Here is a 14,368-nt window from a genome sequence, read left to right as displayed (position 1 = left end):
CCTAAAGCTTACTCTGGTAGCTTCAAGTCAAGACATCCCTTCCCAGCCCTCCATGTCTGCTGCTGTAGAGGAAGGGGAATAAAAGAAGAAAAGAGGCCAAAGCAGGAATTTTTATTTGCACTCACTTTCCAGTACTTCTGCAGCAGAGCTGAGCATCTTACAGTTGTTCCTACAGTAAATCTGAGTAACTCGAGGCATGAAGTAAGATGACAGTGTGGGCAATACCCTCAAACCTCAAACTGTTCTCCCAATAATGAAAAGGAAATAGCTACCAGTCTTCTTAGGGGTGGAGTAGGATGCTGAGCCCAGAATACAGCACTGGGAGGCACATCCCACCACTGCTCTAAATGACAGCACATAAACTCAAGCATGTATTTATTAAATTCCTTCCTAAATCCCCTTGGGCTCTTCCTAGAAAGCTCTTTCTGAACACTGTCCAGCTTTTGCCTGTTGTCTCTTCCACTCTCACCCAGCACTCTTATAAAGCAGCCATGTTAGTGTTCAGCTAACTGGATGCTGACTGACCTCAGCTCCTCTTCCCCTCCTTGTCCTTACAGCCCCTGCCTGCATCTTCTGCCACCTGCAGTGCCCTCTGCTACTCCCACCCTCCCCAGGCTCAGGAAAACTGGGATATCTACAACTGACAGAAGTCAGAGTAGATGTACTTCCAATGAACTTTGTGTACTTCTTATTGGCAAAATTGCTGAAAGTAAAGTGAAACGCAACGAAATTGCAGCACTTGTTGGATAAATGGCACTTAATATTTGGAGAGGCAGGTAATGGTGTGTGACCAAAACCTTAAAGCAGGACTGGCTGCTACTCCTTAAGCGAGGCTGCTACAATTCCACCTTTCTGACTGCTCAGGATGCAGATTACACTCACTTGCTGCTGAGGAAATACAGTAGCAAAGATATTTCTTCCCAATACTCTACCTGCACTGACACACATTTCTCACATTTCCTAATAAATGTGAAATTTAATACAAAGCTTAATAGTACAACAATATCATGACTGAAAGTAACAGAACTGGCACACGAGGAAACCAACATCCATATTTCTACGAAAAAAAATAATTTTCTCATGTTGTAGGTAAAGCTTATTCCAATTTCTTTTTCTTTTCCTTTTTAGTAGTACGCATGAATGCACTACTCTTAAATTAATGAATACACTGTAAAAAATTCACTCTAACAATTTATTACTTGTCCTGCAAACGATTCACAGGAACTTCAAAACGACAGCAACAAAAGAATCTAAATGTTCTAATTTGCAATTTCCCCACAACCTATTGTAGTAAATAGTCAATAATAGTCAGCAGTATTCTAAAAATGTTTTTTTTTTCCCATAACCCACAGTAATAGTCAATAGTACTACTGAGCCTTTTGAATTTGATTCATGAAGGGGTTATGGTAGGAGTATACCTGACTTATTATACTACATCAGATACAAATTATGATTAATGACTGAGACAAATAGAGGCATAATTGTCAGAATTAAATTATATTTTAAAAGAATATACAAAGTATTTTTGAATTGCATAAATTATTCAACTGAATGAAACCAGGGATACCATGTGAAACCAGGATTCACCATGTGAATCTCAAAAACAGTTTATGAAATGGACAATACCAACATGCACAAGGTCTGAGTTTCAGGGACTGCCATTATTGTAGGAATATTAAACAACAAATGTGGCTGTTCTGTCTATTTACAATACTCAGTTCATGGATAAAACAAGCAGCAGTGAGCTTAACCTTTGTTTCAAGTTTCTATTTCTCTTTAAAAAGGTTCTCATGTAGCAACATGAAATTTCCTGTGAAAAAACTGTTAACAGTGTATGTTTTGAATCTTGGAGTTCATACAAATAATATAAAATCTTGCTTGACCATAATGTAGAGCCTAAGGATGCATTCGATCTAATACAGCTCACCAAAATGTCAACTACCAAGCTCTTCTAATTCAGTTTTCAACATTTAACATTTCATTAATGCCAGTACTATTATTGAACAGAAATATTACACATTAGAACAAAACTGTTCAGCTTTCATAAGCTGAAGATGTGCTTGTGTTTTTGGTTTTGTTGAAGCTAGAAAAATAAAAGGGATGCACTGTATACCTGTCTTCCTCATGAAATACAATGTCAGTATCATTGTATGGTACTAGAACAGTAAGTTTATCTACCATTCAATAAAAAAGAACTTTTCTTCCTGAGTCATTAAAAGGAAAGGATGTCAAAACTTCACGAGGGAAGAATGAGATTTGCTTACACCTCACAAGCTCACCTTCAAAGATGTTGTTCAAGACTGGGGGTGTAAAGAGAACCATTACAGCTCCCTGCTACACTAGCGCTGTTTATGGCAGCTCTGAAACTACATTGTCACAACTCCAGCTGAAGTCTACAAGTTGAGAGAAGTACCTGGAAAACAGTCCTCTTTTTAGATGCTGGAAGGAATATTCAGAATTAGCTAAATGCTACTGTTGAATTTTTAAAGGAATTTTGGGTCCTGCCCATTTTTGCCCAAATGCTTGTAGCCTTCATCAGGTATGGGCTCAATTGCTGCTTGTCGGATTGCAAGCTATGAGTGACACAAGTGCAAGATTGTACAGATGATGTTAGGAGTTGTTGGGAGTGAAGGGGTAAGAAACAAGGGGATGCTGAAGTTCATTACATTTCTCTGAAGAAAGTCACATGGAGAGCAGGTCTGTCAAAACTCTTGATAGGAGAGAGCAAATGGCATTTCCTAATGTTCTAGGAACTGGGGATTGTACCATGAGTGGGGGATACTGTCCTGGACTGTTCAGCTCCACCATTACATTATAGGTGTGTTTAAGCTGAAATAGATGCTTCAGATACCTCAAGGTTGTAAGAAACCCATCAAAGCCTTCATATTATCTTAAAAAGCAAGGCTCAAATCAGCACAGCCTAGGTGCCACCTCCTAAGTGGATCAGCAAGGCCTGCCTCAGGGATGGGATGAGCATTCGGTAGCAGTAACAGCTCCAGCCATACCATTTTTATCCATCACCACTGCTCTAGCAAAGCTTGAGGCCACCAACTCCTCCTAAGAAGATTTTGAGCTGGAAACACAGGCTGATAAGGAAAAATATGGAGATGCAACCACCTTGAGAGCTTTTAGGTTTAAAATGGAGGCACTTACCAATAGATACACTATTGTCACTGGGCAATGGGTAACTGGATGGGCTTCTGGATCTGTGTAGATCCACAATTTGGATCTAAGTGCAGTGAAGTCCATGAAAGCCCTGCTATAGGCATGAAGGTTCTGAGCCAGGAGACAATATAACCTTTCCACTTGCCTGAATATATGTGTGCTTCATCTGATAACATTCAAATCTCTTTAGCTACATTATTATGAGGTTAAAGCAAGAAAAGATTTCCCCACCCCAAATATTACAAATGTCAGTAATGAGAATAGTAAAAATGTCACCACACGGAGAAAAGAGTGAAATTAGCATATTTAGAGAAGTATTATACCCATGAGTGAAATAATGCAATCAGCTAGCTGCAAGATAAAGCTAATTTGGTTTCCAACAGTTTATCAACAATGCACTGCTCCTTTACGTTAACAAATTTAAATGGTACCATATCCTGCAAACAAGAATAATTCACACAGAATATTACACTGTGTTAATTAAATAGCTGGAATAGAAAAGGTCAGGCCATGACTGAAAGATGTGCATATGGGTTGTGAAGCTATGAAAAGATGGAGCAATTTCAAGCCAAGCAATTACAATAAAGTATTTAAATCATGATTAAGTCAACAGTAAATAATCTTAGTTTTTCTGAGCCCATGTTGACAGCTTCTTTCTTTTGTTGACGTTTCTCAGTAGTTTCTTTCCTGCTGACTCACACAAGTAAAAATATCTTTAAACCCATCATAAGATGAGGTGGCTTGTGTAAGTTATCAAAGAGTTATTCTGCTTATATTCAAGTTTTCATTCTACTGTGCACATAGTAATAGGCAAGTTTTGCAGTTAAAGGACACAGCAAAGCCTCACTTGCCATATTTCTCAATGGGTTTCCGGCCATTGGAACAACCAAGAAACCCCCCCAATCATTACAGCTAATTGAAAAATGTTAGAAGACAGAATTATTTTTTCACTTTGTTTACTGCTGCAAATGGCAGCACTTTGTCTTTGGCACAATGCCACTGAATCAATTATATTATAGTTGTACCACAGCCATTGTAAATTGAAAGAACATTTTGGCGTGAGCTAAACTGTGCTGAGGTGGTAATGTATGGAAAAGACATAGTAAAACAGGGAATTAATCTTGGAGCCCCAGTGCATTACTGGAGTATGCACTGGTCACAATCACATCTGATTCCTGTCCAATATTTTTACTGCATTTTATTTCTGCCACTACTGTTGTACACAGCAAGCTCAAATGTTAATTTGTTACTATCCATATTTCCCCCCATAATTTAATTGTGCGTTAATGTTATTCTTTCTGGGGAATTTCCTCAACTTCTTTATGTTTGATCACAGTCCTGCTGATTTCAGTTGGCATAAACCACCTCTTTGCACCTCCTGGGCAACTTTGAATCTGAACCTCAGTCTGGCAAACAGAGCTGTGTGGGCTAAACAAACCAGACTCTGTACCCTTTAGGAAGCATCTGATGGGAGTGTGCAGTTTTGGGTGCAAAAAACATTGGGATGGGCACCACATGTGAAATTCAGACACATCAGTAGAGTTAGAGCACTGACACTGGATCTCAAACCAGCCTGTGTGGGCCACACTGTTCAGATCTCCCCCATTAAGCACAAATGCACTTATCAAGCCAACTTCCAGACTTTACAGGATGTCTAAGCAAGCCAAACTGAAATACCTCGTTTTTTTCAGTTAAGATGAAGCGTAGTGCAGCGTACGAGCCATTAATTTTATGACGAGTGCAGATGGTAGACTTACAAATACACACAGAACCTAATGGAATTAATATATACCTCACGATATTCAAATGCTACGTGTTTCTGCAGTGCAACACATGATGGTGTATTCCAAACCTCCTTTAAAAATGGATTTAAGGGCAGGCTGTAACTGAATCCCACAATTTTCCCCCCTATTTGCTGGTTTGTGTCGGAACACAATTCCCTTCTCACGTTGAAAGGGCAGCTGCCCCGGAGAAGTTCCGCACATGCGGACGGCCAGCACAGCTCTCCGCTGCGGTGACAGTGACAGTGACAGACCCAGGCCCAGCCCCGAGCGGGACGCTCCGGAGGAGGAGGAGCTGAAGGAGAGACACGGAGGCCCCGCTCTACCCGGCCCTTCGCTCGCACGTTCCCTGCAGCCCAGCCGCGCAGCCCGGGCCCCGCTAGGCCGCAGCGCGGCAGGCCGGGCGCGGAGTGGGCGCGGAGCGGCGACGGGCACCTACCCGACTCGGGAGGATGGCGGCTCCCCACCCCGGCCATGCTCCTCCGGGGCGGTTCTGGCGGGCTCCCCTCGGCACCGCCCTCGCTAGCGGAAGGGGGAGTCCGGCCCCGGGAACCAGCCCGGCCTGCTGCGCCCTGCCGCACGGGGCGGAGCCGCGGTGGCGGTGTGACGGCCGGCGGTGGCAGCGGCCCCCAGGGCAGGGGTTCTCCCCTTGTTCCCTCCAGTGACACCCGAGCAGCCTCTGGCCCCCGCAGCGGAGGTTCCCGCGGGCCGCCCCGCTCCTGCCCTGGGATCCGAGTCCCTTCTCCCCGTCGAGTCACGTCCCGCAGGACCCGGGGGCTTCCCCGCCCCGCAAGCTCCCGCAGGCCGCAGCTGTCCGCCGGCACGGCTCTCTTCCCGCGGGCGGCGGACCCGGCTTTCCTCCCCGGCACCGCTTCCCTCCTCCCTTCGCCGGCGGAGGAAGGAGGCGGCCGCCGGCCCTCCCCGACCGCGCATGCGGCTGTGCCGGGCCGGGGCAGCGCCGCTGCGCTCGGGGGTTGAAGTGCGGGTGTCCGCTCCCCCGATCCCCTGCCCGGCGGGCCCCGGTCAGCGCCCCCGCAGATGGGCTTAGGCTGGAGCACCGCGGAGGAGCGGCAGCCCCTCCTGCCGCCACCGCCACAGCAGCAGCAACGGCGGCGGCCGCAGGCGGGGGGCCCGGCGGAGCCGGCGGCGGGACCGGTGGGGCGGCTGGCGCCCTTGGCTGGCCGCGTCTACGGGCGGCGGTGGCTGGTGCTGCTGCTCTTCTCGCTGCTGGGCTTCGCGCAGGGCTTGGTGTGGAACAGCTGGGGCCCCATCCAGAACTCGGCCCGCCTGGCCTTCGGCTTCAGCGGCTGGGACATCGCCCTGCTCGTCTTCTGGGGGCCCATCGGCTTCGCGCCCTGCTTCTTCTTCATGTGGCTCATGGACAAGAAGGGTGAGCGGGGCCGGGGGCGGCTGGGCCGGCGGGGCGGGACCCCCCACCCGACCCGCTTCTACGGCTTGCCCCGGACCAGGCGGGGGACACCGTGGTCGTGTCCCCCCGAGGCCGCGGTGAGGGGCGGCGAGGTGGGCCTGAGGCCGGTCCGCCAGCCCGGGGCTGCCCGTTGCCTTTGGGGCTGCTGGCCTCGCTTTTAAAGGGATTGACTAAAACTTCAGAGGCACCGTGAGTGCTGTTTTTAGTCCACGCACAAAGACACGTCAAAGGGTGTTCTCAAGGAAGGTGCTTAAGCTGTTCTTAAGGCTGAGAGGAATTGCGGCCTCGCACGGGTCTGAGATGTGTGCTTCCTGCTAGCATTGCCGTGCGGATGTTTGACCTGGAGAGAGTCGTGTCTTGTGGTAATGAGCTTTGAAACCAACACCTCTGTTGATGTTCGGATGAAGTAATGTCAGTGCTCAGGGCAGCTACTCTGTCTTAAAAGAAATACTTAATTTTTACCAGCAGACTGGACACGAAGTCAGTGGTTTGGTTTTAGTTGCGCTAAGGAAGGAGATGCACAGGCAGCGATATAAACCAGAAGTTGGGCTCTGGAGTTTCAGCACGAGGAGCAGTTCCCTAATTGGCGTTCGAGTCATTGCGTCTGGGTAGCAAACTTCTGAAAACGACATTTATCTCTGGAGAACTTCTCCAGGGCCTGTGCAGTTTTTTTGCGGTCACACTGGGGACCGCTCTGGTGAGGTCAAATACCTCTGTTTGCACAGCTGAGCTTCTGGGCCTAAAATTACAGGAGCATTTAGTCTTTTAATTCCTGTTTAAACAGGCCTCTAAACAGGAGATAGGAGCCTGCCTATCCTTGTGGCTCCCCATGTTAAGTGCTACTCATTCCATTTATTTAGGAATTAATAGCTCATTTGTGGGGAAGGAAAGAAGGGAAAGTGAAGTCAGGCAGGGAGAAGAGTTGTAGCTGAGAAGGCTTGTGTCTCAAAATTGGAATTGCTTTTCCTAAAACTGAAGAGGCATTGGGGGAATAAAACCTATTGGGCTGAAAATACGTTCTCCAAATGAGTCCGTGGTGGCTGTGCAGCCAGTCTCCTCTCAAGCAATTTAGTCTTAAGTCGACAATGTCTGTCTAGACTGCTGCATAATAGTCTTGTTAATTATCTTAAAATTAAAGTAAGTTGTTTTGTACAGTGAAGACAATGTCTCTGCTCATAGTATGAAGGAAATAAAGCTGATCTTGAAGACGCGCTTGTAGAACTAAGTCTGTATTTTTATTTTTTATTTTCTACAAAGTTGATTCTTAGATGTGAAAAGATTCTGAGATACTGGAAAAGTTTCTTGAGGTAGAAGAAAACATTTGTGCTTTGTTTCTTTAATGTGATAGTAACAAAGTTTCTGAATTTCTGCCTTTCACGCTTTCTTTGTTTTAATGAGAATATATATTCAACTGTTCTTATTACTTCTACAGGTTGCTCAGGTCTTTCTTTTTTATTTCCAAGTTCACTGTATACTATCTAGCCCTTTGGTCTTGATTTGTTGTTTTCCTTGTTGGAGAACTTTGGTAGCCTAAATAGAGCATCTTGACTCATTGCATTTATGCAAAAGGAGTACATAAGGACCCTCGAGTGTGTTCATGGCACAGCAGTAGGTTTTCTGGGGGTCCTGTTGTGTTTCATGCTGTTTTCTGAGTCCGGATGGTTGTCACAAAGAATGTGGTGCTGTTGACTTTGGAAGTTATGGTGGATCCCTGCCACTGGGCTCATGGAGTGGTGAACCACGGCTGCCCAACTTTCCCATGCAGCAGGTTCCCACTGGAGGCACAGTGTGGGGAGGTAACAGCCCTGTGGAGCACAGGTGTTCAGGGAGGAATATGGCTCTGCTACTTGGGAAATGTGAAGTTGGTTGGGTGTGACCTTGCAAGGACAGTGTTTTGCTTGCTTAGGGATACAAGTGGTTGTTGTTACACCAGGTTTATGCTACCAAAAATATAGAGAAACAACACCGTTTTCTCTCCTGGCTTCATTCATCTGTCAGTGGAGTTAGTAAAGGAACTGCCAGGATAAAAATGTATTTGTGAAGTGTCAACATGCAAACCTGGCATGTATCAGAAGTATGACACTGTAGATGATGTATATCAAAATCTGAGAGGAGATTCTGCTCTTAGATAGTCCTGTACTTCACAGGCAGAGGCAGATCTAACTGGTACTGATACACAGCTGTCTGCTGACGGATAAGTCTGATTTTGTGTTATAATGCTTCAGGTGTAATCCAAAAGTATTTGTCTCCTTGATTTTTAGTTGATCGTTGTAGCATATATTTTGAAATGTAAATCTGTTTGCATACCAAACTTCTCTTGTATTGTTTATGTTTCTTATTTCAGTGCTGCTTGTAAGGGTTTTGTCACTTATTTTGTTACTAGGCCCATGTTCCTGTAGATATTACAGGGATTTTCTGTTGGGTTTTTTTTCGTGAAATTAAGGCTGAATTTTCATCAGGAGAGTAGTGATGGTCTTAATATCATTACAAACAAGGCCACATTTATGAAAAGTATTAATTGAGGGTCTGAACAGACTCAACAGGCATAGGCAAAAATTTTTGAAGAGTGTTAACACTGTATTTTAAATGGTCTTTGAGGCACTGGAGAAAGCCTTGATTTACCTGGTGTTTCTGTAAGGTGTGTAAATTGAAAGCTAGTTCCTATTTTTTGCTGAGCTCTTATTCTGAAAAATTCATTTTCAGCTGTTTAGCAAGGCTCACATGTCACTACTTCTTTGTAGTGTGAGCTCTCTTCCCCTTCCTGCCTCCCAGCTTTCTCTGGCTGAATGGAGGCATCCATAACCAAGTCCTGTTCTGGGATGGGTGCATACTGAAACTCGGGAATTAGGTTTACATGCATCATTTGTGAATATGTGCCATTTCCCAGTAGGTTTGGAAACCCTTTTCCATAAGTAAAACTTCAGGCGTTGTCTTGGTTGGCTGGTTTCTTGCTGAAGAAAGGTCCAAAGATGAAGCGTGCCATGGAGCTACATGTGGCTTATCTGTTGGATTTTCTTTAGCAGTAGGATTAGGGAATCCTTTTTAAATGATAATTACCTTTACAGATTCAATAAGACTGAAATTAAATGGGAAATTACTCCAGTGTGCCATTGCATGGACCCTTGTTGTTTACATGATTAAAATTAGCTGCAATTTGTCATGTGATGCCAGTGTGTTTATGGATGTTTTGTGCTTTGAGTGCTTCATTTCCTGGGGACTGCTAATACAAGCATACAGAACTGTTAAAATGTTTGTATACCTGACTCAAAACTGAAAGTTTTCACACTTCTATGGATTTCATTCAGTGGAAGTTTTTTATTAGTTAATTTCATAGTTATAAGGAGAGACCTTGAAAGAATATATATCATCAGTCTTCATAATGTTTCCATATAAACAAGAAGAAGCAATAAAGAATGAAATACCTTATAATAATTTACATTAAAGAAATTTAATAGAATGGTGATATTTTTCATTATTTTTTAAATACAGTGAAGAGAGTTCTATATTGAGTTTGAAGAAATATGATGTTACTTGTAAAATGTGATGTACTTCTTAGTCCTTTTTTATAAAATGGTATCAGCTTACACTGGTTGCATAGACATTCTTAGTAACTTCATTTTGCTGAAATTAAATTTACATAGCATTGTTATCCTAGTGATGACATTATGAAGGAGAGAAAAAACTTCCATAATCAGATTTTGGTCTTTAGTAGAGATTGGCTTGTCTATTGAAACCCTATTTTTACATGTATGAATAGTTAATCCTTTCCTGAATATCAAACTGTTTACTTCATTGCTCTCTCCTAACTCATGCTTCTCAGTCTTCTTCTCTGAGATATTTAGTAGTTCTTCTTTCATTTGGGAATTTTGAGGTTAAATCCTTTAATATGGTCTGACAAAACAGTCATGAATATTGAATATGAGTATTGAATCAGGCCTTACTACTAATAAAAATGTCTTAATAACTGTTCTCTGTACAAAATAAACTACATACAGTGGATAAAGATAATTCTGCTTAGCAGCTTTCAGGTTTGAAGTTGTCACTTTGTGCTGCATGCATGGAAATACTGCTTTTGCTTTCAGAGGTACTTTTGAGTCCTCTAATGCACACCTGGGCCCACTGGGACAGAAGGGAGATGGCTTTAAGTGAACTTGTTCTCCCCATAGATTTTCATTTAGGAACTGTTTGTGAAATGCCTACGGTTTTATTTTGAGATGTGAAGGTAGCTACAGAGAGCAAAGAAGTAGCAGGATATTCTAAAAGTCAGAGAACATGAAAGGTAAAGTGAAGAAAACAGATGGGAAGGACTTTCTCCTAAGTGTTTCCATTGTGCTTGGCAGCACAGGGTCCTTGTATCTCAGTCAGGCTCTCAGGAAATGTGGTAGTAAATATAAATTGGAGCACATTACCAAAAACTTAGAAAAATTGCTGATAGGTCTAGTTGCTGCTACATACCACTGTTGGTATAGATGAACAGTGTGAAGTACTTCCCGTGGTGGCACTCACAAGAACATGCAGAGTTTTTACTGGAAGTATTGATAATTCTGTCATGTCTGACGTGTTCATAAACATGAGGTTTACTTTAACAGAAGGACAAAACTACTGGAATTATGAACGTTTGAAGTCCGAGAGTTTCCACTTTGTGGCAAAGTAACACATTTTCAGCTCATTTTTTGTCATGATCTTGGAAATAGACTTTTCTTATCTCAGATCCATGACTGTAAGATATGTGGCCAATATTTCAGAATGACTAATTTGATAATTCTGAGGTCAAGTTCAAGCACGAGCCTTAGCTAAAGATGCCTAGGATAAGACAGCATGAGGCTGTAAATCCTTAATATAATCTGTGAGATAAAGCTAAAATAATTTACACTTAAGCACTAGATAAGGTTTATGCAGACATTATGGGTTTGGTAGGTTTGTGCAGCCTACAGCAAAGAAACACTCATGGGAAAACTTACAGGCATGAAAATGTGGGTAGAATAGGAAGGAGACAGTGAGAAAAGAAAGTGTGATGTTTCTGGTACTTGACCCAAACCTGGTGGGATTAGAGAGTGATCTCACAATAAACAACTGATTTTACCGTTTATCTTAATGGGAAAGGTCTTGGTAACTCCAGCAGGAGAAACAGAAGGTTCTCTTGGAATTAATGAAAGCTAAATGTGAACATAGTGCTTTATTTATTTTGTTTGTTTGTTTGTTTGTTTTTTAAAAAAGGAAGAGAGGAAGAAAATGCCTTGACTCACTTGAAGTGAAAGCTGTAGATACTTAGTGTAAAGGCAAGTGATTAATGGACTGTAGCAAAGTACACCAGTTTTACCCCTGTCCTTTCCCATCCTGTGGATGTACTCTGTTACATGTCTTATAAGTAATACTGATCCACTCTGATCAAGTTCCATGGAAGGGATTAAATTTCCTAAGCTAACAAAACTGGGAAGAGATGAGCTGATGTATTGTTTTTCATGTGGAAAGATGAAAGAGGCAATTAGAGGGCTGAATATAGGTAAATCCCAATAGAATAGATATTTGATCAGCTTGATTTTGCAAAACTTACTTTGAGTTGCTGGTGTGTGTGTGTTTGCATAGACATGCTTTTCATCCACATCATCTGAAGAAAAAGAAAGACTGAACGTTTGTTCACTTTTGTTGCTTCGTTTTAGGTACTGTGGACATGAAAGTGGACATGAAAGTCCTCAGAGCATTTGTGCAAATGCTTGCAGAAATGAGGGCTCACTAGAGAACTGGTTGGCCCACCCTCACTGCAGTCAGACATGCTGCAGATGACCACATGAGATAGACAGAATGATTTGCAACACAGAGGGGTTTAATTAGGATCTGATAAGTTGTGTTAACCTGATGCTGCCATGCATCCTCAGAGCGATACTGCCCTGATTGTAAGCAGCACTGCCCATGCCTCCTGGTGGGCCAGGTGGAGTTGTAAGCATCAATCATGGCTGTAGACAGATATCTTCTTCTGGACCTCTTTCTGTTAGATGGTATCACCCTAGTCTCTGCTTGTATTGTGTTTCCACAGGCATTTCTCTTTATACTGATACCCCTTACACAGTTTCCACGCTCTGCACACTTCTTCGCAGCTGCAGCGGTGGTGCTACAACAGCTGTTTGAAACACCACATAGTGAAAAATATCAGGAAACTGCAAGCTGGATTTAAAACATGTTTTTCATGATGGAAAGTAAAATTCTAACTTTTACATGGCTCATGTGAGAATAGCAGTCACCATGTTATCTGAGGATAATGCTATCTCAAGGCTTTTGTGCACTGAGCACACAGGCACGGTGAGCGTGGGCTGTGTAACTTGCTGTACCTTGATGCTGACAAGTTGATGAATAGGGAAATAATTTACTAGTGTAAATATGATCCCTTACTTTTATTGTGCAGCTGTTAACACAAGCAGGTTTAAAGGATTTAAGCATTCCAGAACTGGGTCAGGACACATCTCCAGCTAAGAATATATTTTGTCAACAGTAGCTTTTAGAAGTTGACTACAGAGAGTATAATACTTGGGCAGCTCTGCACGGGTATCTCCACTGTTGTATGCTCACATGTTTTTACTACTCCTTATAATCTTCTCTTGACTCAAATCCTACTCTGACTGCTTTCTCTTCTCTATCTCCTGCCTCACTTGGTGTGTCTCCTTGCTGTTGGGGTTTGCACATCTTGTCCTTCAGTTTACCTGTGCCCTCCACTTCTACTTGTTGAGGAGTGGAAGAGGTTGGATATGAGAAGTTCAGGGCTAAAAGGAATGAGAGCAGTTATGAGAAAAGCCCTTGGGTAGGCAAGAAGATTTATAAAGAAAGAGGAGAGGATGGGACAAAGTAGTGGGTGAAGCAAAGGAGGCGCAGACGCAGAATCAAGAGCTGGAGGGCAGGGAGTGGTGGGGATGACAAAGGTGGAGGAACAAGCTAAGTAGGAGACACAGAGAAAAGGACTCTGCGTGTCTTCCCTTCTGAGCAAGAGACAGTAGTAACCAGGACTTAGGTATCCAGCAGCAAATGATGGGGGTGGTAGGTGAGTGTGACCATTCTGGCTGGTGACTCTCCCCTCCTGGAAAGTCTCGTGGAACAAGATAGAAAATGCTAAAATATTGTCATATGGTCCTTGCTGCATTTTGAAAACATTTAAATTCTGTCAGTCTCCTTTTAGATTAAGAGTTTGGCTACAAATGTGCTATGTAAAGGAAGCTGAGGCTAACTTCTGCAACAGAAATGACAGCAATAATTCCAATGCTGACAGAGTCCCTTGGGCTTTCAAGTAGCTTTTTATTATGGAAGTAGTGAAGTACTTAAGGTAGCTGTATTGCATTAGTTTTGCTGGCTGTATGTTTATACTGTATTTATAATTCTTAGCTATTTGTTTATACTCTGCTAGCCTGATCTACTCTTTTTTTTCTTTTTTGTCTGTGAAAGCTGAATCTGCTTCCTTTAAAGAAAATGGAGACTGTTTCCTTTAAAGAATTAATGACATTGTTTATTTTTCCTGTCAGAGGAAACTATATATGAAAAAAAGACCATTTTGCTTTGGCAATGCTGATCTAACCCAGCTTCAGTGATTTCTAAATTCCAGTAACAGCGCTACCATTGCACAAACAAAACATATTCATTATTTTTACCTGACATTGTTTTTAGGAGCTAGTTTCATTTTACATTTTAGGACTGAAAACCAAATCTGAAGTGAATGAAAAAATGAGGTTCTTTACTTGTTAATAAAGTTGGGATATTTTCTGCATTGCCAATTTCTACCTTTTTTTTTTTTTTCTGGTGAGAAATTATGAGAAATGTCCTATTGTAAGACAGGAGCCACGTAAACCAATGGTATTTGCTTGTCTTTTCAGAGCTGAAGAAGTAGATAGTTCATAGCACAGGTCTTGAAACAGTTCCCTGTTGTGGAAATTTGTAGTCTGACATTGCCAAACAAAAATACTGGGCTACAACCCACCCAAAAAGCAGTCAGTGCTGAGATGAGCAGAAGTAA

General features: G+C 42.8%; 2 protein-coding genes across 7 annotated transcripts in view; one reads left to right on the top strand and one right to left on the bottom strand.

Annotated features, from left to right (window-relative positions):
* HSPBAP1 (HSPB1 associated protein 1) overlaps positions 1-5,843 on the bottom strand; it is a 35,993-nt gene extending 30,150 nt beyond the window's left edge. For 2 of the 5 annotated variants that reach the window (XM_071746658.1, XM_071746659.1), the window contains exon 1: positions 5,386-5,843. In XM_071746658.1, coding sequence (XP_071602759.1) covers positions 5,386-5,422 — 37 coding nt within the window. In that variant the 5' untranslated portion in view covers positions 5,423-5,843. Of the gene's footprint in view, positions 1-2,279; positions 5,088-5,385 lie in introns of those variants that run through there. The other 3 variants (XM_071746662.1, XM_071746661.1, XM_071746660.1) reach the window with 3 other exon arrangements.
* A 141-nt stretch (positions 5,844-5,984) lies between these two features.
* SLC49A4 (solute carrier family 49 member 4) overlaps positions 5,985-14,368 on the top strand; it is a 118,753-nt gene continuing 110,369 nt past the window's right edge. For both annotated transcript variants that reach the window (XR_011726475.1, XM_071746664.1), the window contains exon 1: positions 5,985-6,336. Coding sequence is in view for 1 of the 2 variants with exons in the window: in XM_071746664.1 (XP_071602765.1) it covers positions 5,985-6,336 (352 nt within the window). In the remaining variant the exon portion in view is untranslated. The remainder of the gene's footprint in view (positions 6,337-14,368) is intronic.

Source organism: Heliangelus exortis, chromosome 6 (assembly GCF_036169615.1).
Source record: "Heliangelus exortis chromosome 6, bHelExo1.hap1, whole genome shotgun sequence".
Taxonomy (NCBI): Eukaryota; Metazoa; Chordata; class Aves; order Apodiformes; family Trochilidae; genus Heliangelus; species Heliangelus exortis.
The sequence above is the reverse complement of the archived record's forward strand: the minus strand, read 5'-3'. Positions and strand labels throughout refer to the sequence as shown.